This window comes from Danaus plexippus, chromosome Z (assembly GCF_018135715.1).
Source record: "Danaus plexippus chromosome Z, MEX_DaPlex, whole genome shotgun sequence".
NCBI lineage: Eukaryota > Metazoa > Arthropoda > Insecta > Lepidoptera > Nymphalidae > Danaus > Danaus plexippus.
Genome location: NC_083559.1, coordinates 734,017 through 760,412, shown reverse-complemented (window position 1 = coordinate 760,412; position 26,396 = coordinate 734,017). Strand labels below are relative to the sequence as shown.

Here is a 26,396-nt window from a genome sequence, read left to right as displayed (position 1 = left end):
TACTATTCATTCACGTTTTAACTGTCAATATTTTTTCCCGCGCTACAGCACAGTGACGCAACACGATCGCTGGAATTGGAAATTATTCGGAAATTTCGTTTTAATTTTTTTTTATTTTAAAATCGTTGTTCTAATAATAATAATGTTTATTATTTAATTGTTTATAAAAACGGTTCGATATCTACATAACAGAATACAGCGTGTCGCGTCTGCGGAGTAGGGAGGGCGGTATTGATTTTATTTTTGATGTTAGTAACACTCCATTCATAGTGTGCCCCGCATCTGTGTTGGCTCCTTCACTGTTATATGTACTGCTATTAATATATTCTACTCTATATTCCAGCAAATACAACCAGCCGATGAGTAAGTATTAATAAATAAAATAATGTATTTTTTTTTAATTCAAAACCAACCGGTTTTTGAACACATCACTAATGTAGTAAATGTTTATATAATTTCACGACACGCTTTGCTTTTTTAAGTTTTTTTATTTTGAAATGTCCCGCAATGCAGAATTTACGTCCGTCAACTTTTATTTAACATAATACTTCACATAATGTACTATTCGGATGAATACAATAAAAATCACAAATTTATTTTCTTTTATTTTAAAACGAATGCTAGTAATCCTAATCGATACCAATAATGATTATTCATATTTTCAAGGACACGCACACAACTACGACAATTGGCGGGCACTGTTAGGGAATTCTCAGTATCAAAATAACTTCATTCCGATACCACTATAATTACAACTACAATACATGGCTTCTGCTTTATGAATATTAAATATTCCATTGCTAACGAGAATTACCTTTAAAAATGTAAGCTAATGCGATATCAGGTCGTATGTTTCGAGCGATACATATTAAGTTATGTGATATTCAATTAGTTGGTCGTTTACGAAATAAATTTAATAAAAGATAACGTTTCACATTTCAACTGCATATATTCATGCATTCAGTTTTCTCTAAAATATTTTTTAAATGATTTTAATGTATACACTATGTTTACTAAAAAAATATCTTCTATAATAAAAAAAAAAACTTCGACAGGGGTGTTATAGGTTTGACGTGAATGTCTGTCTTTCTGTGGCTTCGTAGCTTTCAAACGGATCGACCGATTTCGGTGAAACTTTTTCACGTGAAAGCCAGATATCTTGGTGTGCTTATCTATTATTGGGCAATATCGGTCCAGTAGTGTAAGAGCTATCAGCCACAAACGTTCAATAACAATTAATAAAGATGAGCTTTGGATTTTTTTTTAATGTTGTTATAACAAAATGCTCTTCATCCGTGCCTTCGATTCTAATTCCTCTTGATTAAAAGGATTAAACGAGTCAGTTTATTTTCGTTTAAAAATTTGCGTATATTTTTCACGTAACAAGCTCTTAAATGAATTGAAATTTTCAAAAGCTCTACTCAAAGCGGATTTGCACTTAATATAAATCTGTTGAAACGCTGTTGTTTCATAAAATGGTATATAATAATACATAAAGATAAATGTAATCTTCAAAGAGGTCACTTCAACATATATATTTTCGTTTAAATTATATTATTATGTCGATACTATATGTAAATTTTAACTCAATAATGTTGTATGACGAACAGTTAATAGGTAATTTAAAATCAACGCAAAACCACTGCATTAATCTCAGATGAAAGCTGCGTTGATTGTTGAAACCACTCCAGACGGATCCCTCTACGTTTATATAATATATAAATAATGTTAATAATAAAATGCAATACTGCGTACTTTAGTAAAGAAAATAAAGGCATAAATTCATTTGAAATATTCTGGATTATTTATAGACCGTGTATCAAAATAGACAAGTTCTATTTATATAGACGTACTTTATAGTACAGCCTAATTGGCGTACTAACGTTATTACTTGAGCTCAAAGCTCTCCCACGCGCGGCCGCAGGCTTTCCTGTATAGTGGAACAGAAATGTTTTTCTCTTTGATGATACCGTTTTACCTATTAATTAATCATCGCATCACAAAGCACGTCATTGGTAATAATTATAATTGTCCGATGCTATCAATAAAACGAATATTTTGAATTGAATCACTAAAAAGTTTATATATATTGTATAAAATTGTTGTTCATTTTATCTGTTTTTTTTTTTAATGATTCCATAACTTAAAACTCCTTCATTGATAAGTGTTGTGTCTTCCGTGAAAACTTTTCTTTGAATTCTTTTGCAGACAGCTTTATGTAGATGTTGTTTTGCAGAAATAGTAAATTTGTGTTTATATTTTTTGTTGAAAACTATCAGTGGAAAGAAACGAGTGCAGACATTTTTATTAAGGAATGCTTTAAGAGGCATAGACAAGCCGATTATTTTTTAACAGGACAAAGAGCCTATTCCTAGCTTCGGTATTTATGCGTATCATGTTTTATCAATTTAGTTATAATAAATACTGATCAAAATAAATAATTTAATGTTACAAGTACACATGCTGATTTGATGAGTCTGTTTACTGATACAACTTATAATTTTATTTAGCATCGAAAAAAAGTATTATTAGCCCCATACCGCCATTTAAGTTGTTTTTGTGTAAGAATGGGATTATAAATAAATACATATTTGGAATATAGAAAAATATAGTGAGCGAAACCCCGGGACGAAGCTAGTTTACATACAGATATTCAAATGCATTTACTTAACAACACTCGATTTGCATTTGTCTGAATATGTTTGATTGAAAAAGGTAATCGGATACGATATAAGAATATTTTTCATACCGTCCTCAATAGAATTAATAGGAAAGAGCTGGTACGTGAATAATTGAACAATCAGATTATTGCAATATCGGATTTCAATTGAAAATATCTATGGATAAAGATCGAATCTCGAGGATAGTGAAATTACTTGCTTTTAAATATATTACAATAGACAGACATTAGTTTTGTTTCTTGTACAGAGGAAGGATAAAAGTAACTACGTTTTAACATGAACGAAATTTCACTTACACCGTTCTTTGTGTCTACTGTTTTGTTTGGCTGCAGTTGTTGTATTGTTTAACTATTTTTATGTACGGCTTTCTCTCAGGGGACTACCGGTGGTCGTCATGGTGACGAGGACACGGTAGACATCACGACGGGGCCCCGTGAGGTCCCCACGACCCCCACAAGCCACGGGACCTTCCAGCTGTACGACCACGGCAGGTCTAGCAACGCCAGCGCCAATTGTGAGTAAAGCAACAAAGCTTTACGTTTAAAAACTTAAAGCGAATCTAATCAAACAATTTTTCTCACAATGTTTTATATATTCAGGACCTTGGCTACTGAGATCTTTAACTGGATCGACACTCAGGTCTTTATGAGATGAATGTATTTCAGAGGTTTGCGAAGTTGATGACTAGCGTTCGTAGTGAATTTTCATTAACACTACATTTATTCTGTACAAACAGAATATGAATTCTACGTTTATATACACAAATCCTATTGGTCAACAGACTCCGCATCTCGAGACTAGTGTAAATCCTAAACTCACCCTAACTGAAATGTAATCAAACAGTGATTAAACCGCAATTTGCAGAGCGCCAGCGCTTGTATCTCAAAATATATTTACGTAAACGTTAATATCTGTCTGTAAATATATATATTTTTAATGGGACGCCGTTGAATTAATATGAACTTATATTTATTTCAAGCGTACATCGCTCAGTACTTCAGTACGTCGACTGGTAAGACAAGTCATTACGTAAATGTGTTATAGATTGCTTTATTAACTAAGTAAATAGGATTACAATCTTTCTTTACGAGAACCCTTTAGTGATATGTTATTCTATGGGCCTATGCGAATCCCTTCTAACCCGGGATTTACACTCGCGTACGAGGCACGAGACGAGGCACGAGCCGAAGCACAAGGCGAGAGTTTATATAGTCTCTCGAGACTAGAAATCACCGTTCTTATTACGAGTGTATTGAGACTGGAATCGTTTGTTATTTACACTATCCAGCGACTATTTAAACTGTCACCTTGTTCTTCGGCTCGTGTCTCATCTCGCGACTCGTGCGCGAGTGTAAATACCTCGTAAGCAACATGTATGATACTTCAAAGAGGCTTCGTACAAATAAAATTATATATGCATGTATTAGAGATTTCATTAGTAGCAGCATAACGTTATGTATGTCACTTTATTACGTCACAAGATAGCATTCTGTTATTTATTAAACTTGCAACACGTGAATTTTTTTTATCTGTATTAGTTTTACTCATTACATTAACGATCACCCTCTACGTAATGTGTGCTTAAATTGGTAAACATTGCGCTTACAAAGTTAACATCGCAGTACAAATGCTTTGATATCCCGTTTATGTATGTCTATGAATGTGACGGGAAACGCTTCGTATGTTGTAAAATTGCAAACTCGTGTCAATCCTACAAGCATCGTAGAAAATTAAAATCATTTAATTTTGTTAGTTTTAAAGATGAATAAAAAATAATTCACGATTATATAACTGTAATTCTATTCTGAAAATAGATCACCATTGTTTACTGCGTGGGAAAATATTACGTTCAGCTCAAAGCAATATAGCGCACGTTATTGAAACAAAGTGGTGGGTGGATGCAGCAAAAATAAAATGATTTAACTATGGTACAGAATAAAACATCGATACGAATTTCCATTACATAATATCTGACATTTTAATGTGGAAATAAACACATTTGCAAGAGAATTCGTTAACAAATATTTGACAGGATTAAATCGGTATTGTTTGTGTCGTTTGATAGAATTTAATTCGTAATTGGAGAAATTGTATCGGACCAAAAACATTATTTTTTGATCATATATCTCGATCTGTTAAATAATCATAATATTGTAATATAATAAGTTAATTTAATATTTATAGGAATTCATTTACTAATGTTAGGTGGTTCGACTATGCGACGAGTATAAAAAATATTGAAATATTAAAAAAAATAAAAGTTCTCGAATCATCTAACACATGTAATACATCGGTTTTTCTATTCACAATACATAACAAACATCACTAGCATGCCCCACAAAAGGCGGATGTTGAAGATACTTATTCAGGATTAAAGTCAATGTGGTGTATTTTTTATAAAACTCCGCTCCGACTCCGATGTGAACATTATCAAGTTACTTACGGAAATTTAAAATTTCCAATGTAGACGCAATCGGCTCGCGTGTCGCTAACTGTAATATGCAAACGTTAGTCATACTATTTTCGCTCTCTTAGAGAAGAAAATTTGTTCACTGGAAACGTATAAATATTTTCAAAATTTGTTTCAACAAAACAAATAAGTTTAATAATAAGGTACTCGTAATTCAATGTTTTTTGTACATATAAAAAATACATTATATCCCTCATTGGATATATGTATTATAATATTTATATTATTCTTACGTAATATCTGAAAATCAAGGAAATAATCGATCGCTTCATAACCCTCGTGCAGTTTCATTTTCGTTTGTTATTTGTTTTGAGTTAAAATTTATTTATATTTGCCGTTATTATAATAAAACACTCATATATCAATGATATACGAGTGATCATTACTCGATCACTTCTGTACGTAAAGCAGCCAACTTTGATGTGCCGGACTAATTAATACTTAATTTGCCCGCATTAAATTTATATTTAACTAATGGAATTTCGGTACAATAAATCCGCGTACGATAACAGATTATTCAAGGCTTGTAGTGTGTTACAACACGGGGGCGAAATTTAACTTGTTAGTAACTACGAAACTACGTAAAGCTGAAACAGTTAACGAGCTAGATATTTAATTCTGTGCAACGATGAGCAAACCTTGCATTTCACAACGCTTTTCATTATCTATATAATATTTTTTTTTACATAAAAATATGTTTTACAACAAAGACTTTTGTATTTGTTCGTATTCGTTAACGACATTGCTATTGCATTCATTTACAATAAGGCGCGAAACCTGGCTAGAGACTGTTTTTACTTTTAGTAACTCTCAATTGTATAATATTAAAATGTTTGTAAATTTCCGCAATCTAATGTTGACTACATACTGCCAATCTCACCACCACTGTGAAGACAAAGAAAAATAAATTCGTAGTATTTTATAAATTTATCAGTTGTTAATCTTTAATACCTATCTTTATCATTTATATATTTTACGTCATACTATTGAAATATTTAAGTAATGGAAATACGATTTTAGAACATCCCAATCAATACATTTTTGAACTTAATTCATTCAAGCTTTTATATGTTAATAATAATTAATATAAATAATTTTATTGAACAGTCAGAAAAAACTGATTTATCAGTTTATCGATGCGATAAAATAAGTGTGACAATATTAGTCACAATACTCGTATATTCATAGCGTGTTGTGTTATGAGTTCTACAAACAACGTCGACGACACAGAACCGCTCGTTCCCGATGCTGGTAAAGTTCAATTATTATTACAATAAACTAATACGTCTATCCGACCGTAATTTTAATTGCTTCTGTAACCGAAGACAGGTTCCGCATAGTCTAGTTGGCTACTATTGTTTTGCATCTTGTCAACTTCATACGTATACACGTATACACATATACGTATACACATATACGATATGTTACAGCGAAAACATGAATTTCATTAAAGATTTAAATTCTAATATATTTTTAAATATTTTTTTACAGAAGTGTCAAAAATCCTGTAATTGTTTTCATTTGTAAAATTACGTTAATAATAATATTTGTTTTCTATTTTTAAATGAGGTCAACGTTAAATTAAAAAAATAATAATTAAAATGTAACTTCTTTTTGAATATACATTTAAAATAGAGACGGTTACGTATATAGTTTTATATAAAAATATTCTTTGCATGACTATCTTTTCGTGTTAAAAGTTTTTTTGCGCATGGCAACTCCGGCTCTGATCTAAACAGTACCAGCTTTGACGTATAATCGCTTGCCCGTATTTGCCACGACATGATGTCTCTACTGTTTCTTTATTAATATAGTAACTTAATACCAAAGATTGCTGGCAGTTAATAAAATCTTACTGTTTTTATTCGAACTCTCTATTTATTTTATTTATTAAATCAAAATTTACTTAATAAACTTCTCTAAATTTGGGACAATGTCTCGGCAGTAACAAGTGCTTTGCGTCGACTTTAATTAAGCTGAATAAATATTTCCAGGGGACGCAGTTATTTTCACCGGAATGCAAGGTATGTATGAACATTTTAAAAGTTTAAATAAAGTTGTTTTAAATAAAAATACTGTTACTAAATAAAGTTTAGATTTTCGTTAATTTATGATATATTTTTAAAATGGCAAATTTGGGATTAAAATAGTTTTTAAAAAATTATTGTAAGTGTAAAACACGTCAACGTTTTAGTAATCTGAATTTAAACCAACACAAAAAACTCCGCTCGTCACTAATAGAATCACGTGATTGGCTAAATTTCAAACGACTATTATTTGTGTTCTTTATTTATAACTTTTTGTATAATTTGTGTTAATTTCTTTTTATCTTTATTATAAAATATTAAATACCCAACACTAATAAGTTCTATGTGCTATAGATATAAAGAAGGGTATGTTGAATAATATTATTTTACTGTATTATATTCCTGAAGAACAGTATGTGTGACAATTGTAATCTACACAATACCCATTTATACCCATACATGTACATAATGTAAGTATATTCTTTATTATCTTAATTCCACCTTATCCCTGCTCGGTATAAATTAAATCATAAAGATATTTGCTTGTTGAAGTCGTTGAAGGTTGGATACACTGCGCTGTACACACAAGTTGACATTAACATCTGATATACTGTCTTCCGGCACAAATTATTTGAATTAAATTGTGTTTCAGTATTTATTTACAATGAATTTGCATTTGTAAGTTTGATTATTACAATAAATTGTTAAAAAATTCAATTAAGTGGATGTTTATTTTAACGGACTCGAGTCGGACATCAACTACTGCTTTAATTTAGTATCTTTGTTGCAATTGTTCTTCAAAGAAAATAATGGTAAATAAGAAAAAGAAAGTAAAGTGTTTTCTTCTTTATTGTTAATACTTGTGACTTTATATACTAAAACATAGACAAACCGAGTCGAGATTCGACGAGTCAACCAAATCCCTTCCCGACTCCTGACCAGAACATATTCAAAGCGAATGTACATCAAGAAAGATAATGTAGCACTTTAGATACAAGATTACATTATAATAACAATATTTTTGGTAAAGGAAGTGTTGTGATCTCAATCAACTGCTAAACAGCAAGAAAATGTAAAGGGGTACAGAAATGTCACATTGAGAAGAGGCGTAGTGCGCGTTATACTGTATAATATATAACTGCGAGAGATGAAATATCACTGAAGATTAAAAAAAATTCACATTTAAGCACAGTTAAGGCGTACAAAGCGATTATTGCATCCCATCTCGGAAGCTCATGCTGCAACATTTATTGCAAAAAACTTACAAGATATGTATAAAACGGATCCACATAGAAGTACATGTTGCCGGACGTTTCTTTAAAACAGTGTCTTTGTTTGTGAACACTCGACGGTCGCGAATATGCTAATTGCTATTACGAAAACAAATACGAGCTGTCAAGCTGTTAGCGCGGCGAAACTATGCGCCGGGGGACTCGAGGTACGGCTCATGCGTCGAGTTTTTCAAAACAAGCTCTAATTGTTAGGAACTGTTTATGTACATGTAGACTTTATTGATCGCTGCAACTTGTGCGGGGCGTGTGCACCCTCCTTCGAACGGAATCGACCTTGACCTGCGTCAAAATGCGTTCGAAAATGTCATAGGATTATAAAAATATGAAAATTTTTTTTTGTCTATTATTAAATTATCTTCTGTTAAATCGTGCCATTAATCAGGGTCGCGGGCATGTGAGAACATATATATCTTATATATATTATATAAATAAGATAAATAATATAACAAGACTAATCGACGGCGGCGGTAGTTTCGCATAGCCTTAAACTATTGTGACGTTGACTTATGTTACAATTTTATATGTAATCTGTGTTGACATTTTTAAAAACGTGTACATCAGAAATGTGTACAACGTGACGTGACGTGATGTGGGTGTATAAGGTGGTTTTTGTTCAGTTTGCGGTAGAATCAAGTTGCTAATAATGTGCATAGCAGGTGACACAGACGAGATCCCCGGCATCGGGCAGTACGATGACTTCCACACCATCGATTGGCAGCGGGACATCGCTAGAGATCGCATGCGGCATCGATACATCGTGAAAAAGCGACAGGATTCCATCTGGAACCTCATTAAAGTAATTATATATTATACTATAAGATAAGCATCTTCTTTTATATTGTAAAAAAATATTTGTTTCTGTTATGACACGGCTGTAATCTCTAGATAAGTGGTAACCTGTTGTCCGATGAGTCTGACGATAACCTAGAGCGATGTTTACATATAAGTATGCGATGCTATGTTTATAGTGGACGGTTTCTGGTTGTTCCAGGGCGCTCACGACGCTTGGTCGGGATGGGTGTGCGTTCTCCTTGTGGGCGTGTGTACAGGGGTGGTGGCTGGTGTCATCGACATTGGCGCTTCTTGGATGACGGACCTCAAGTTCGGTATATGTCCCCAGGCGTTCTGGTTCAACAGGGAGCAGTGCTGCTGGTCCAACGATGAGATAACTTTTGATCACGGCAACTGCTCGCAGGTACGACTTCCGTTCTGGGAACTGGTCTTATGTTAACTTCACAATTATAACAATCCGATCTTTTTGGAATTGACAGTGGATGACCTGGGCCCAGCTGTTCGGCGAGTCTAAGGAGGGTGTTGGCGCTTACATCATCAGCTACTTGTTCTACATCGTTTGGGCGTTGTTGTTCGCGGCGCTCTCTGCATCTCTAGTGCGTATGTTCGCGCCGTATGCCTGCGGATCTGGTAAGAGCTGGAAGAAGATTCCTATTATGAGATCGGTGTTTACAGCTTAATGGATATTCGGGTGGTTTCATTCAGGTATACCGGAGATTAAGACGATTCTAAGCGGATTCATCATCAGGGGCTACCTCGGCAAGTGGACGCTTGTCATCAAAGTGGTTGGCCTTATCTTGTCCGTGTCATCAGGCTTGTCCCTCGGCAAAGAAGGACCAATGGTCCATATCGCCAGCTGCCTAGGTAAGAATCTTACACTTTTATTATAATATATTTATATTATTGGTGACGTAATCATACAAGTGTTCTGTTAAGGTAATATCCTGTCGTACCTCTTCCCAAAATATGGACGGAATGAGGCAAAGAAACGTGAGATTCTTTCGGCAGCAGCGGCTGCTGGTGTGTCAGTGGCTTTCGGTGCTCCCATCGGTGGAGTTCTCTTTAGTCTTGAAGAGGTTGGCTTGGCTATCTCGATTGTTCCATATTCTGCTGTGATTGTTCCATATCTTCTATAATGCTGTATTTTCTGTAATCCCCAGGTATCTTACTACTTTCCCCTGAAAACCCTCTGGCGTTCATTTTTCTGCGCGTTGATAGCCGCCTTCATCTTACGATCCATTAACCCCTTCGGCAACGAGCACTCGGTTCTGTTCTTCGTGGAATACAACAAGCCCTGGATATTCTTCGAGTTGATACCTTTCGTCGGCTTGGGAATTATTGGCGTAAGTCAAACACAATTTGCTTCGGATTTCTTTGGATGGACACAAACTAACCGATATGAATTTGCAGGGTTGCATCGCGACAATATTCATCAAGGCGAACATTTACTGGTGCCGCTACCGGAAGTACTCCAAGCTGGGTCAGTACCCAGTGACGGAGGTGCTGGTGGTGACCCTAGTGACCGCGATCATCGCCTATCCAAATCCATACACCAGAATGAACACCAGCCAATTGATCTACTTGCTGTTCAACCAGTGCGGCATATCTAACTCGGATCCTCTGTGGTATGTCGAAATTGTTTAAAAAAAAATCTTTCTCGTACTCTCTATTTCCTCCATTTTAAACGTTATTGTTATTGTATCCACAGTGACTATAATAGGAATTTCACCGACGTGAATAAGGCGATTGAGAAGGCTGCCGCTGGTCCTGGTGTGTACCAGGCTATCTGGCTGTTGATGTTGGCTCTGGTGCTGAAGTTGGTGATGACCGTGTTCACCTTCGGCATTAAAGTACCCTGCGGGCTGTTCATACCCAGCCTCGCGCTCGGAGCCATCGCCGGCAGGATTGTGGGCATTGGTAACTTAAATTCAATCACCACGGTCCAGATTTATTTTTGTACTAGATATTTTTTTACCGCGAATTAGTCCACGTTAAAATCTTAATCGGCCCAAGGAAGTGATATATGAAATGTGTTCATACAAAATGCTATAGTTATGACGTGTTCTTTAAATAACAGCTCGGAATATTCGGATCACTTATAAGTTGTACGCCTATCTTTTATTCTGGCACCTTCCATAAAGGGTCTGAACGAACGGGTCATATGTTAACAGTAGTGCTTGCATTGTAATTAGGTGTGGAACAGCTCGCGTATAAGTATCCGAAGATCTGGTTATTCTCTGGAGAATGTTCTACTGGCGATGACTGCATCACTCCAGGGTTGTACGCTATGGTTGGTGCTGCGGCTGTACTCGGCGGTGTCACGAGGATGACCGGTTAGTATATTATATAGTTTATGTTCAGGAACTGGAAATTCGCGTTATGAGAATTTGTGGTAAATATAAAAAATTATAATTTAAGAATCATCCCATGATACTTAACCGGCGATGGAATACTGATGTTAGAAAATTATCTGAGGATTACATTATATCGTATTGTAAATAATGTTTGCAGTGTCTCTGGTGGTGATAATGTTCGAGCTGACTGGCGGCGTGCGGTACATAGTGCCGCTAATGGCGGCGGCTATGGCGTCCAAGTGGGTGGGCGATGCGTTGGGGCGCCAGGGTATATACGACGCCCACATCGCGCTGAACGGATACCCGTTCCTGGACAGCAAGGACGAGTTCCAGCATACGTCACTCGCTGCTGACGTCATGCAACCCAAGTGAGTGTAGTTTTATATAATATCAGCAACCACAGCCATTTTTATATACCACGTGATTGATGTGCACAGAAAAATTATGCGCTGCAAAAAGATTTTAATCGATTTAATCTGTTGCTTTTTGATTTTATGTCCTATTCACCGTAATAATAGTGTCCAATTTAGAAGTGCGATTTGTAATTTGTTTATTGCTTTTCAATTAAATGTATGTACAGTATTGCTTAATTTTTGTCATGGAAAAATAATTATCGGAAGGAGTGAAAACTCTTTTTGCGATAATAATCCATTTGTTGACATTTATAATTTGATTCGGCAAAAAAGTTTCCATGCGATTATGTTTTATGGACCGAGACGTGGGATGTTTTAAAAATATTATTGTTATGCGACTCTTTTTTCAACGCTATTTATATTATGCAGTAAACTGTTCTATGGCAATAAGTAGTATATATAGTCTATTACATAGCGAATGTATACGCATTGGTGCATTTGAAATTTTAACTTAAACTAATGTTTAAATTTTAACTACGCTAGCGTTTTATTATGATGTTACTAGCTACGGTTTAGTTAGCAATTTAGACGTTTCGTTAAACGGAAGACAAATATTTACTTTATGACGATCACTTGTCTATCTTTATGATAGATCCAGCGTCACTTGTATACACAACAATTCGATTACAAGAATATTCCAGAACATTCTAATTAACGTACAGCTAAAACTGCCACCCGCCACGAGATGGCGCTAAATTATTAGCGTCGAGATTATTTTACCATATTCACTAACCCGCCCATTGAGCAAGCGCGACAATGACACTATTAAACTGAAATTGCTTCACGCCTGCCATCCCTCAGTGCGAAATAAATATCTCATTCTGACTCGGCGAAAAATATATGATATTGAAAATTGTTTATGTGATTGATAGGACATTTCGTTAAATTAAAATAATTTCTGAACATAGAAAGAACAGCTAAATAAAGATAAGGTGTTAGAAGCGAGCGATTTATAAATATATATTGTGTTGAAATTAATTATATAACTGATGTTGTGATATGATGTGTAGACGTAACGAGACCCTCTCCGTCATAACGCAAGACTCGATGACCGTTGATGATGTGGAGACGCTGCTGAAAGAGACAGAGCATAACGGATATCCGGTGGTCGTGTCCAAGGAGTCGCAATACCTCGTTGGATTCGTACTGAGACGGGACCTTAACCTGGCCATAGGTAATCATTAAATATATATTAATGGTCAGTCAAATGTAAGATCAAACTTCTAGTAGAGTATATATGGTAAAAAATTCAGAAAATCTACTTCATACTAAGCTGTCTTACAAGTATATACTACTTACTGGTAAGTGCACTGTCTGCTGCAGATTTTCTTATTCATGGCATACCGTTTGATCAAGAATAGTTCAATCAGTTTTCATTAAGAATTTTCAACACCAGACATACATACATACATATATATATATATATATATATATATATATATATATATAGAATCCCTCAAGGTAAGGGGTTGCATTATTTTCTATCAAGATTCTGTTCCATAGTCATAGTACAGTCAACTAACTATTGCTACTACCAAATTGGAATAAAAATTACATCAGCTAATTCCATTTCTTCCTAACTAACGTCCTGCATGTGCTGAATTTACAAAAACTTTATACAGGTTACATTAACTACATATATATGTACATTTCAGCGAACGCACGTCGTAATGTGGAGGGTATAACGGGTCAGTCGGTGGTGGTGTTTGCGGGGTCACCGCAGCAGGGTGCGATGTCTCCACCTCAGCTGATGCTGGCCAGGATCCTGGACATGGCACCCATTACCGTCACCGACCAAACACCCATGGAAACGGTCGTTGATATGTTCAGGAAGCTTGGATTGAGACAAACACTCGTCACCCACAACGGGTAAACACTTAAACACAACAATAACATAACTTGGGGATATATATGTCGGAGAAAAACTTTTCTCAACGACATCATCGATAGTCGTTGAGGACTTGGTGGGCGTCATGAGGGTAAAGTGCGAAGACAAAACACGTTGATTATAGTTTTCACAATATTTAATTTAGTTTCAGCACGTTTAAATCACAAAATCACTGTACACATTCAAGCCGATAATTAATAATCAGAAAGAGAAGTTTTAACTGTTAAGACCGAGCAGTGAGTTCAAAGCGCCACTTCTTAACACCACCAATAAACCAACTTCAAGGATCCAACTCGATCCATCCCCAATTTACACCTCAACCTGTGACAACTGTCAAACTGTCTTCTATAAAGATGACGCCTCGACCTCACTCAAGCTACGTGCTCTGCTCTGATTGGTCGTTACTTAAATTACGACAATAATGTTATTTAATCTGTGAAAAACGTAACTTATAAAGTAAGATCAAATTAAAAGTTATTAGAAGCTTTTACAATTTCAATAAACATTAAACATTGCCCACTATGCGTTAAACAGTAATTCAGTTGACAATGGCTACTTAATAACTTCCTACTTTAAATATAATCACAAATCCGTTATTAGAAACATGTTTTAGGCTTTACAACAATGTAAAAATGCGTATTAAATTATATTAAGATTTCTAAAATGTGTTTAGATGACAAAGAGACAATTTTATGCAGTATCGTACAATCGACAAGCAACTCAATCAATGGCATCCTCCGACACGGCCGTCCTGACATATCACACGCCCTCGTGTGATGTTGAAGGCCGGGCATCATCATTATCTGAAATAAGATATTTTGATGTAGTTAAGCCATTCCTGACTAAGAAAATATCAAAACCTTAATAACCTCAGTGCTACACATTACTTAAAGTGCGTAGTTTAATCACACTATTAATTAATAATAACAATAACATCCATATGGCCACCTCGCCTTTTGAAAAACTTATTGCTTTCAACGGCCACCTCGCCTTTATCTCTACTAGTTTACCTTCAATGGCCACCTCGCCCTTAACTAGTTTCACTCTCAATGGCCACCACGCCTCTAACAAAACTATGCCAAACTTTAATCATCCACTTAGTACTAAAATACCTTAGATAAAATTACTATGCTCTATCACACGATAGTACACTTATAATCAGTCATTCGAACAGGTATTATACGAAAATCTTACCATCACAGTCATCTGAGAGACACGGATCCAATTCGATAGGGACATAAGAATGGGGAAGTGGACGTAAGCGGTCTCTCGCGTATTTGCAAGTGCGATTGCAACTTAAGCTTTTGAGATGATACCTATCACCGTCCAGTATTTCAATTACCTCAAAGGGTCCTCTATATTTAGTACCTAATTTTGTTTGATTCCGTTCGTGATTTTCTATTAAAACGTAATCTCCCACAGAAAACTATATGACTTTTGCCTTGTTTTTATCAAACCGTGCTTTATCACAACATGCGTTTGTTTTTATAAGCCTATCGGCTTGTTCTCTTATCTCTTCCACGTCTATCTCGATCTCATGCTCGTCTACTGTTACCAAATTTAACGGTCTAGCTACTCTACCTATTAACAATTTTAGAGGGCTTGCTTTAGTCACTCTATGAATAGTGCTGTTTATAGAGAGTTGGACATCGTCTAAAGCGTCCTGCCACGACTTATTTGGGCTTGTTTCTACGACTGTTAACATGTTTTTGAGTGTACTCATTATGCGCTCTACTTGGCCATTCGCGTGGCAAGAGCCTGTTTCTATTAGGTGTAAATGGATATTGTGACTTGCGCAAAAATTCTTAAAATCTTTGTTGGCAAAACACCTGCCTTGATCCGCGATGACACGGACTGAGGTCCCGAAGAGAGATATGGACGTTTTAAGAGCCCTGATCGCACTATCAGTGTTAATTCTTGTGGAATGCCTGAGTAACACATACTTAGTAAAAGCGTCTACAAGGACAAAAACATATTCTTTTTGATCGTTTTTGCCACTGAGCTTACCTGTGGCGTCGATGTGGATCGTGTGCCAAGGTATATTAGTTTTCGGTATAGGATGTAACTCTATCTGTTGTTTAGCACTTCGTGATTTAGCTACTTTACATGTTATGCAATTTTCAACAAATTTTCTGACGTATTTAGCCATATTTGGAAACCAGTAATGTTGGTATACCTTTTCTAACGTTTTATCCCATCCTAAATGAAGAATAGATTCGTGAATATGGTTTATAACCGACCAGCGAAACGCTCTAGGTACAATTGGAAGCCAAATATTGCGATTGTTCCTTTGAATTTTTCTGTAGAGAACATTTGATCGCATTTCGTAGATTTTACAACTCTCCAAGTCCAAATCGTCGCTTTCTAATTTACTAATGATTTCATTACATTCGGGGTCTCGCCGTTGTTCCGCTTGTAACCAGTTAGAAGATAGCTCAGTTATATTGACGCGTTTCTCTACTACGTAATTTTCTCTATTTAAACTACGAGTATCACCGGCGGCGATGTTGTTTGTCTCGGGTAAATGATTTCGCGAGAAAAAGTCGACGTGGGCCATTCGCCTGCCTTCCCTGTATTGTATGTCGAAATCAAAGGCTTGGAGGAAGGCCCACCACCGATGCACTCTAGGGGTTAAGTCTCCCAATGCGGTGTCACAGGTGCTACGGTATTGGACACCCGCAGCAACTATGCCCCTCTAACAAGGACCGCAGCGGATTATATTTCCGTTGCGGAGAAGAGGGGCATATATCTAAAGACTGTTCAGCCCCACTTTGCTGTGCGGTGTGCAAAGACCGGGGCCTGGCATCGGGTCACCGAATGGGGGGAGCCCACTGTAACCCCCCTCCGGTCAAAGGCCGCTCCCTACAATGGGGATCAGCCCTCCATTCTCCGGCCACGTCGGCTGCCCCTGTAGAGATGCCTATGGAAATCAACAATGCCAGTTAGGCCCATAGGTAAAGTTCTTCAGGGGAACTTAAACCACGCGGTCGCAGCACAGGACCTCTTGTACCAGACTGTGGCCGAGTGGAACATAAATGTAGCTGTCATTGCGGAGCCATACTCTATCCCCCGAACCCATAAATGGGCCGGGTCAGTGGATGGTTCCGCGGCTATTTTCTTTCCCGGCGTGGCCTGCACTCACTCCGTTGTGGAGAGAGGAGTGGGCTTTGTGGCAGCTCGATGGGGAGAAGTAGTGGTGGTCTCTACATACTTCTCCCCAAACCGCAGCCGGGCCGACTTTGAGTCGTTCTTGGCTACGGTTGAAGGAGTCATCCTTCGGGTGGTCCCCAGTCCGGTGCTGGTGGCTGGGGACCTCAATGCGTGGTCTCGCGTTTGGGGCTCTACCAGACCTAACGCCCGCGGTCGTGTCCTGGAGTCCTGGGTTCTGTCATTGGGACTCCAGATTCTCAATAGAGGCAACACTCCAACCTGCGTCCGGTGGCAAGGCACAACCATAGTGGACGTGACCTTTGCCACCCCATCACTTGCGGCTCGCATCAGCGACTGGCGGGTGATGGAGGAAGTGGTGACCCTATCGGACCATCGGTACGTTCGATATGATATCTCCCCAGCATTCCCCGGGACCCCTATACAGCTGGGTGGCAGACCACCTTTCCCAAGGTGGTCACTCATTCGCCTCCAGCCCGATGTGGCTGAGGAGGCAGCGATGGTGAGAGCATGGGCCGCAGTGCCCGACACCATGGCTGGGAATGCCGACTGTATGGCGGATCTGCGATGCCGCTATGCCGAGGACGCAGGCCTGCCCCCGAAACAGAGGGCAGGTATACTGGTGGACGCAGGAACTGTCCAGCCTGCGTACCGCCAGTATGGGGGCTAGACGCGCCTACCAGCGTTATCGTAGGCGCGCCCGAGGAACGCTCGGTGTAGAAGAAACTCTATACCGGGCCTACCAGGATGCCAACAAGGCATTGCGGACGGCCATTCGCAAGGCCAAAGAGGATGCCTGGGACCAGTTCCTGGGCATACTCAACAACGACTCCTGGGGTAGGCCCTACAGGACGATTAGGGGGAAGTTTTCGACTCCAGCTTCTCCTACCTCCTGTATGGAGCCTGGGTTGCTGCGGAGGGTACTTGGGACGTTGTTCCCTGATCCTGGACCTTTCGCACCTCCGCGCATGACAACCGCAGATCTCGCTCAAGGGGAGCGGGTCGACGGCCCTCCCGTGTCGGATGCTGAATTCAACACGATCCGTTTGAGGCTCCGGTGCAAACGCAAGGCGCCGGGGCCGGATGGGGCCCCCTCCAAAGTGTTGGCTATCGCCTTAGGGCCCCTGGAGGACCGGTACCGCGCAGTGCTCAACACCTGCATTGCGGCAGCCCACTTCCCCAGGCGATGGAGAATAGGGCGGCTCTGTCTACTCCGTAAGGAGAACCGTCCGGCGGATGCCCCAGAGGGCTACCGGCCAGTGGTGTTGCTGGATGAGGCGGGGAAGACTTTCGAAAAGATCCTCGCCTCCCGCATCATTCAGCATCTAGAAGGCAGTGGGCCAGATCTGGCGGAATGCCAGTACGGTTTCCGCACTGGACGGTCCACGATCGACGCGGTGAAGCACCTTAAAATGTGGACTGAGGCGGCTATCGACAGGAGGGAGGTGGTGATCGCGGTGTCCCTGGACATCGCGAACGCGTTCAACACCATCCCTCACGAGTGTATCATGGAGGCACTCAAGTATCACCGAGTGCCTTCGTACCTTCGCGCCATTGTCGGGAACTACCTGCAGGACAGGATGATTCTCTATGAGAGCGCGGAGGGCCGGGTCGAGTCGTGGATAGTGGCGGCAGGAGTACCCCAAGGTTCCGTATTAGGCCCTCTAGTATGGAACCTGGGATACAATTGGATTCTGCGAGGAGTGATGCCGCCGCGCATGGATGTCATCTGCTTTGCGGATGACACGATGGTCGTGGCGGCAGCGAAAGATTGGGACGAAGCGGTACACCTTGCGTCGTTCGGCACCTCCCTGGTAGTTCGGCGCATTCGCCTCCTGGGTCTGGAAGTGGCACTAAATAAGACGAGGGCCATCTCCTTCCATGCCCCTCGCCGCAGAGCCCACCTGGAGCTTAAAGTCATGGTAGAGGGCGTACAAATTCCAGTCGAGGTGCATGTGAAGTACCTCGGCCTTACTTTGGACTCCCGATGGAGTTTTAAGGAGCATTTTAAGCTCCTCGCTCCACGGCTGTGCGCTGCCGCAGCCGGCCTCGGACGGCTCCTCCCCAACGTGGGAGGGCCTGGTGCAAAGTGCTGTCGGTTGTTTCACGGGGTGATACGGTCGATGGCACTATACGGAGCACCGGTGTGGGCTGAGTGCCTCACACCCTGCACGCAAGCCCTTTTGCGCAGGCCGCAAAGGATAATCACGCCACGGGGCGGCCAGCGTACTAGCGGCCACGCCTCCTTTTGACATCGATGCACTTGTGCTTGCGGAGGTGTATCGGCACAGAGTCGAGGCGAGGCAGCGGGGTGAAGAGCCTGCTCTAGAAGACATAGAGCAGGCCCGAACCGAGGCGCGGATTGAGGCTCTACACCGTTGGAAGGAGGTACTTGCCAACCCTATCGCAGGTCACCGGACGATTGCCGCGTTTCGTCCGGTGTTAGAGGAGTGGGTGGGGCACCATCGGGGCAACCTCACCTTCCGCCTGGTGCAGATTCTAACCGGACATGGTTGTTTCGGCCACTACCTGCACCGGGTCGTCAGAAGGGAAGAAACGCCACAGTGTCACCACTGCGGTGATCCCGACGACACTGCCGACCACACTATGGTAGTGTGTCCGGCGTGGCAAAATGAGCGCCGTGCACTCACTTCGGCGCTCGGCGGGAGGATTCTCTCGCTTCCAAGTTTGGTCGAGGCCATGATTGGTAGCGATGAGGCTTGGGAGGCTGCCGCTTGCTTCGCCGAAGCAGTAATGTCAGCAAAGGAAGCCGCGGAGAGGGAGCGGGAGGTAAATGCTCTGAAAAAAAAAAAGCGGTTAAGTCTACTTTGGCCCTTGACGCTTTCAGCGAATTGCAATCAGTGACGACCGTAAAAGTTCTGCCATACAAATAATGACAAAAGTGCTTCACAGAGTTAACAACCGCTAGTGTCTCTAACTCATAAGAGTGGTATCGAGACTCTTCAGGCGTAGTGCGTTTACTATAGTACTCCACTGGGTGTAATTTTGAGTCTACTCTTTGGAGGAGGATCGCGCCGTAACCTTCACTGCTCGCATCTGTATGTAGCTCTATGGCCAGCTCCGGATTAAAGAGCATCAAAACCGGGGATGAAGTAAGCGTTGATATTATGTCCTGCCGAGCTGCTTCGCACTCTGTGGTCCAAGTTACTTTCGTATTATTGTTGGCTAGCAAACGGTAGAGTGGTGCCATCGTAAGTGAAAAGTTATTGACAAACTGCCTAAAATAAGATGCCAAGCCCAGAAACTGTCTTAGTTGACTAATGGTTTGCGGCGGTTGGGAGTTAGTCAACGCGGTTATTTTGCGAGGATTGGGTCTGATTTCACCCTCTGATATTTCATATCCTAAAAACTGGACCTGTTTCTTTAAAAAGGCACATTTTTTCAAATTGAGTGAAAATCCAGCATCAGTGAGGGTTTTTAGCATAACTTGTAGACGTTCTAAACCCTGCTCTACACTGTCCGCGGGTATAATCAGATCGTCCATGTAAACGATTGCGTAAGAGTACGCTAGGTCACCTAGAGCTGTATTGATGGCTCTCTGATACACAGAAGGGGCATTTCTTAAGCCAAATGGCATAGCAGTAAACTCATAATGAGCATCAGGGGTAATAAATGCTGTTTTTACAATTGAATTTGACTCTATACTTATAGGCACTTGATAAAATCCACTGGCCATGTCAAGACACGTGTAAAATCGCGCGCCTGCGAGCCTCTGAACTTGATTACCGATTAGAGGCAGGGGGTACCGGTCGGGAACCGTATTGGAATTTAGTTCTCGGTAATCTACGCACATCCGGTCGGTGCCATCGCGCTTTTTTACTAAAAGTATCGGGCTAGCAAAAGGAGATTTACTTGGTCTTATTACTCCCGCAGACAATAGTTCGTTACACTTATTTCGTACTATCGTTCGCTCTTCCGGACTGAGATGATAAGGCCGCCGTTGGACAATTTTGTTAGGGTCTACTAAATTAATTTCTAGTTCACCTGTCTTTATTCTATTGGTAGGCGTACCTTCGACAAACGAGTCTTTGAAAATATTTAGGATGTCTAATAACTTTGGTTTAAGATCATCCGGCATATCGGTATCTACGTTACGTTAATCAACCACCGCACTACCCACGTTACAAACGTTGACTTGAGAGGGTTTCTCAACAATAGTAAGTTTATCTTTTGTTATATGTACTGATAACCCTAAAGCCAATAGGTCGCGTCCGATCAAAGCGTCGTTATTTAGACAATCATCAGGCACAATGTAAAATAAAATTTCTACGTCATGACCACTAAGAGTGACTCCACATAAGATCTGCGAGTCGCCTATTACGCTAGATTTTCCTACACCCGTCAAGGTAACAATTGCATGTTGTAATACACCGACAAGCTTGCAAGAGACGCTCTCTTTAATTAAGGAACAATCAGCACCGGAATCAAAACAAAACGAGAAGCGCTCACCAAGTTGAGTGATTATTCCGGTGACAGGTCTCACACCGCACATGTCCACTCGCTTCACAACGCTGGGTGCCGCTGCTGGTGCAACCGGCGATGCCTTCGAGCAGCGTGATGCTACGTGGCCCTCAACACCACACTTGAAACAAGTGACAGAGGTCCGAGTAGCAACGGCCGTGTTGGGGCGCTCGGAGAACGGAGTTGTTTGCTGCTTGTCTTGTGGTCGGCTGAAACATTCAAAGGATTTATGTCCAAATTTTCCGCAAGAGTAACATTTGGTCAATATGGAATTTAATTTAGGGCGTTTATTATCATGCGCGGCGCTTGTAACAGTTTTCGCTGCCTCTTGGTAGTTCCTTTTGCGGTAAGAAAAGGCCATCATCTCTCGCTGCATTTTAAGGCGGGTACTTATTTCTTCCGAAAATATGTGACGTTGTAATCGCGGCTCGATTTGCCCAATATGTGCAAGTATCAGCGATACCACTATCTCCTCTTTATCTAAACTACCACAACGTGACATAAGCAGAGTAAACAGACGACTTGAATATGCAGCTAGGCTTTCACCTTCTTGCGGTTTACTATTTAGCGTGTTTAGTATCGTCGTTCCAAACGTTTCAAGCGTATCAAAGCGGGAAAGAAAAATTTCCTTAAATTCAATCCATTTCATATTAGGAAAAGCTATTTGGGAAAACCATGTTGCGGCTGAACCTCCCATGGCTTTGCTGAGTATAAGAACTAGTTGACTTCCCTGTATATTGCGGTCCGATAAGCAGATGTCCGCCGTTGCTAGCCAAGCACGTGCGTCGCTGTCTGCTACTTCCGGCTCAAATTTAGGCAGCGTGATGGTCTTGTCCTCCGTTCTCGGTTGGTTGGATAGCGCCTCCACGAGCAGCCGGATGCTGGTTTGCTGCGCCTCAAATAATGCACGCCATCCATCTTCTGCTGGTGTCCGTAGATCTCTATTTTGTGCCGGCACCGATCCCACTTCTGATGACGGAGAAACACTTTTCTCAACGACATCATCGATAGTCGTTGAGGACTTGGTGGGCGTCATGAGGGTAAAGTGCGAACACAAAACACGTTGATTATAGTTTTCACAATATTTAATTTAGTTTCAGCACGTTTAAATCACAAAATCACTGTACACATTCAAGCCGATAATTAATAATCAGAAAGAGAAGTTTTAACTGTTAAGACCAAGCAGTGAGTTCAAAGCGCCACTTCTTAACACCACCAATAAACCAACTTCAAGGATCCAACTCGATCCATCCCCAATTTACACCTCAACCTGTGACAACTGTCAAACTGCCGTATATAAAGATGACGCCTCGACCTCACTCAAGCTACGTGCTCTGCTCTGATTGGTCGTTACTTAAATTACGACAATAATGTTATTTAATCTGTGAAAAACGTAACTTATAAAGTACGATCAAATTAAAAGTTATTAGAAGCTTTTACAATTTCAATAAACGTTAAACATTGCACACTATGCGTTAAACAGTAATTCAGTTGGCAATGACTACTTAATAACTTCCTACTTTAAATATAATCACAAATCCGTTATTAGAAACATGTTTCAGGCTTTACAACAATGTAAAAATGCGTATTAAATTATATTAAGATTTCTAAAATGTGTTTAGATGATAAAGAGACAATTTTATGCAGTATCGTACAATCAACAAGCAACTCCATCAATGGCTTCCTCCGACATATATATGTGTGGCCATCAGCAAGTTATTTAATTAATGTTTTTAATAAATTAAAATCCATGTTAAAAGACTATAATATTAATTAACGGGCAACATGGTTGTGTGATGTCGTCGGGGATAGTGCAAATCCGCATGACTAGCATCGGATAGTTCCGCGTATCTGCATTAGAAGCAGATTGAGGGAGTAAGGTTTAAACTGACATGTTTTCTAAATTAACGACTCTTGAGATCACTTTTTGACATTGAGTTATAAATTAAACACTAAATAGTTGGTCACTGTGAAAAAATTACCTTAAACGTCATTGAATTAAGAATATAATCTGTCAAAGTTAGATGCAGGCGTCATAAGGATGTTGAAGTTGTGGCTCGGGCTCGCGCTAACGGCTGATTCATCAGCTTTATTCAAGCCTCGCAATACTTTTGGGATGAGTCTGAAAAGGCCATCGAACTCCTGTAAGCACCTGAGAGTTTCCAAGAGATTCCCATGATGACGTCATTACATCGCTTCCAAAAGAGGAGTCGAGATTTCAATTCCATAAGCACTTTATGATAGGACCACACAGTAACAAAGAGGGGTTAGGATCAAGTAAGAAGGCCCAAGATACGGATAAATTAAAGTCTTTTGTTTGGCAAGACGAGAATGGTAAATATAAGATCCATGCAATGAGTTTAGAGATGCAGAACGAGTGGTTAGACATAGGAGATTTTTGCGTCCCATTGGCACTGAAATGGCGCACCTTAATCCATGATTGGTGTCCAGCACTGCTAAAATTCTATCTCAATGCGTTCCAGATGATTCTCCCAGATCAGAGTAATTTAGTAAGATATGGTAAAGGTACTGAAAAGACTTGCTATATCTGTGGCAAGGCAGTTGGGACTGCTAGGCATTTGTTAGTTGGATGAAAGGTACTCCTGGATAGCGGTCAATACTCGCGTCGTCACGATAGGGTTCTGGAAATCATACGTACTAACACATGACATGACTGCCCCGTTGTTAGGACAGCAATCCCATTCCATAGCTTGTGTGGTATCAGGAATCTTCTGGCTCACACGGCTTGGTGTTGGTTCCGCGGAGTCAGGAACGTCACTCGTTATATGATATTCTATCCATACAGCGATGTTGCCCCGGCGATGCTCGGTTATTTTTTAATATGTAGCGCGCATTTAACACGGTTGTAAACAATAACCAAACAATTGTTTATTTCGAAATAAATTCAATGAATTCATTTTCCTTACAGACGACTTCTAGGAGTTATCACGAAGAAGGATGTATTGAGACACGTCAAGCAGATGGACAATGAAGATCCGAACTCTGTTCTTTTTAACTGAAAAAAAAAAAAATATCGAATTATTAGTTTGGACGAACAAAGCATCGAATTATATATGTGGGTAACTAACAACGAAGTCCACCACCCTGGCGAGCTGATACCATCACTTCAAGAGTCAACACTAGATATTTTAATAACAGTATCTTAGGCTACGTAAAAATATATTTATTCTATAAAAATCACGTGTAACAGATAAATAATAATCATTTCAAAGAGCAATCAATGTTAGCGTAAGTATAATGTATTAAAACTGTATATCATTTCGTATATTTACTGAGAATTTTTATTTTTTAATGTAAATATTTGATACACATATATATATATAGATTTTTTTTTAAAATTAGAATGTCAATTATAGATCTTGCTATGTATATGAGCATTGAAGGTAAAAATTTATTAAGAATATATTAACGGGATTTTTGTTAAATTTTTTTTTATGCATATCACATTATGAGCTCTAATATAATTTGATATAAGGACGTTTTTTAAACGTAGAATTTACAAATAATCAATGTGCAGTTATGACGGCAGCTTTGTGTCAATCAGAACAAACCGGCTTGTGTGTGTGAGGTTTTTTTTTTTAATTTAATTAGTTAATTAGATGTAAGTATTTTAATCCGATCATGCAATATTTGAATATAAAGTAAATTAAATGATAAAAACGAATGAATTTATATGAAAATTATGTCTAGTAAAGATATTTAGTGCTTGTAAATCAACAAGCCGTGGAAAATTTTACATGTATGGAGTAGATCTTGCTTGAAAATGAATTGTATTGCTTATGTTATATTATTATGTATTAATTGATTCTGTACATAATGAAGGATATACATATATAATTGTTAATAATAGTTGTTAGTACTTTATACAATATATTTAAAAATATTTTAAAGTGTAATTCTATGTGTCAGCGGTTAGTTTGAACCGAGTTAATACTAATGTTAGCACCACTCAATTTTTGTATAATTCTATATAGTTTAGATGCATGTGTAATGATATAGATACATATAATTTTATCACAATTGTCTGTATGAAGTTTTTAATATGTACATTTTTGTTTGATAATAACCTATTTAAGAGATTTTTTTTCATTGTACGGTTTTATATAGTGGCTTATGTGAATCATGTTTTAGATATTGCAGTGATATCATTTTTAGATTAGATAAATATAAATAATGATATGCGGTTAAGAAAGTCTTGAATTCATTGTATTCCTAGTGTAGAAGTAATTTTATGACGACTAATCTAGTTGTATGGACGTTAGTGTATTAAATCTGCTATAATATTACCCTTTGACCTATTCTGAATAGGTCTACTTCGTCCTTTTGAAATTATGAAATGTCCGTTTTGCTATATATATTCTGCTTGTTACGCATCTCGGTCGCTGTTAAGGCGGTCTAATTTATATAAACGTATACAAAGCGCTTCCAGCGCTGTTTTGTAGTGAACTATACAAGTAACGACTGAGTGTTACCGCTCTTATGACCAAAATCTTGTTGTGCTATACACATTTGTTGGTGTGTGTCGCGGCACTTCCCTCTTTGAGTTTTATGAATAAATGCAAATAAAATGCCAGCTAATATTATTTGACCTTTCTCCTTTAGTAGTAAGCTGCGATGAGATTCTTTCATATATCACAAGCTCCTGTGCGCGGCGATTGTTTTTATATTTTTTATGAGCAAGCGTTTTACTGTTTGCGGGTTTTGGCTTTGCGAAATCGCTTGTATTGAATGTTACCCGAGTTTCATAAGTAAAAACTCTGCGACCATTTTATATAATCTATACTTTTATGGGCTTAAATTTTTTTACT

General features: G+C 39.2%; 2 protein-coding genes across 9 annotated transcripts in view; one reads left to right on the top strand and one right to left on the bottom strand.

The window, feature by feature from the left end:
• LOC116777188 (H(+)/Cl(-) exchange transporter 3) overlaps window positions 1-26,161 on the top strand; it is a 31,948-nt gene extending 5,787 nt beyond the window's left edge. Inside the window, exons 1-17 of one of the 8 annotated variants that reach the window (XM_061526621.1) lie at window positions 277-363; window positions 3,057-3,195; window positions 3,661-3,693; window positions 7,146-7,175; window positions 9,124-9,266; window positions 9,462-9,665; window positions 9,742-9,892; window positions 9,968-10,126; window positions 10,199-10,338; window positions 10,423-10,605; window positions 10,673-10,887; window positions 10,971-11,179; window positions 11,455-11,595; window positions 11,774-11,984; window positions 13,040-13,203; window positions 13,685-13,898; window positions 24,497-26,161. In XM_061526621.1, coding sequence (XP_061382605.1) covers window positions 7,169-7,175; window positions 9,124-9,266; window positions 9,462-9,665; window positions 9,742-9,892; window positions 9,968-10,126; window positions 10,199-10,338; window positions 10,423-10,605; window positions 10,673-10,887; window positions 10,971-11,179; window positions 11,455-11,595; window positions 11,774-11,984; window positions 13,040-13,203; window positions 13,685-13,898; window positions 24,497-24,587 — 2,232 coding nt within the window. In that variant the 5' untranslated portion in view covers window positions 277-363; window positions 3,057-3,195; window positions 3,661-3,693; window positions 7,146-7,168 and the 3' untranslated portion in view covers window positions 24,588-26,161. Of the gene's footprint in view, window positions 1-276; window positions 364-3,056; window positions 3,196-3,660; window positions 3,694-6,335; window positions 6,403-7,145; window positions 7,176-9,123; window positions 9,267-9,461; window positions 9,666-9,741; window positions 9,893-9,967; window positions 10,127-10,198; window positions 10,339-10,422; window positions 10,606-10,672; window positions 10,888-10,970; window positions 11,180-11,454; window positions 11,596-11,773; window positions 11,985-13,039; window positions 13,204-13,684; window positions 13,899-24,496 lie in introns of those variants that run through there. The other 7 variants (XM_061526616.1, XM_061526615.1, XM_061526622.1 and 4 more) reach the window with 7 other exon arrangements.
• On the bottom strand, window positions 14,036-23,242 carry LOC133320027 (uncharacterized). The gene is made up of 2 exons (XM_061526623.1): window positions 21,556-23,242; window positions 14,036-14,720 (listed from the first exon to the last, which is right to left on the bottom strand). Exons 1-2 carry the CDS (start codon window positions 22,601-22,603, stop codon window positions 14,677-14,679), a joined length of 1,092 nt encoding a protein of 363 aa, XP_061382607.1. The 5' UTR covers window positions 22,604-23,242; the 3' UTR covers window positions 14,036-14,676.
• Window positions 26,162-26,396: the final 235 nt, after the last annotated feature.

Excerpts from the sequence above, each read along its gene's own strand:
- LOC133320027 (XM_061526623.1), bottom strand. The coding sequence starts at position 22,603 with ATGACGCCCACCAAGTCCTCAACGACTATCGATGATGTCGTTGAGAAA. Across the intron at positions 14,721-21,555 it reads CGGAATAATCACTCAACTTG|ATAATGATGATGCCCGGCCT; the intron begins GTGAGCGCTTCT and ends ATCTTATTTCAG.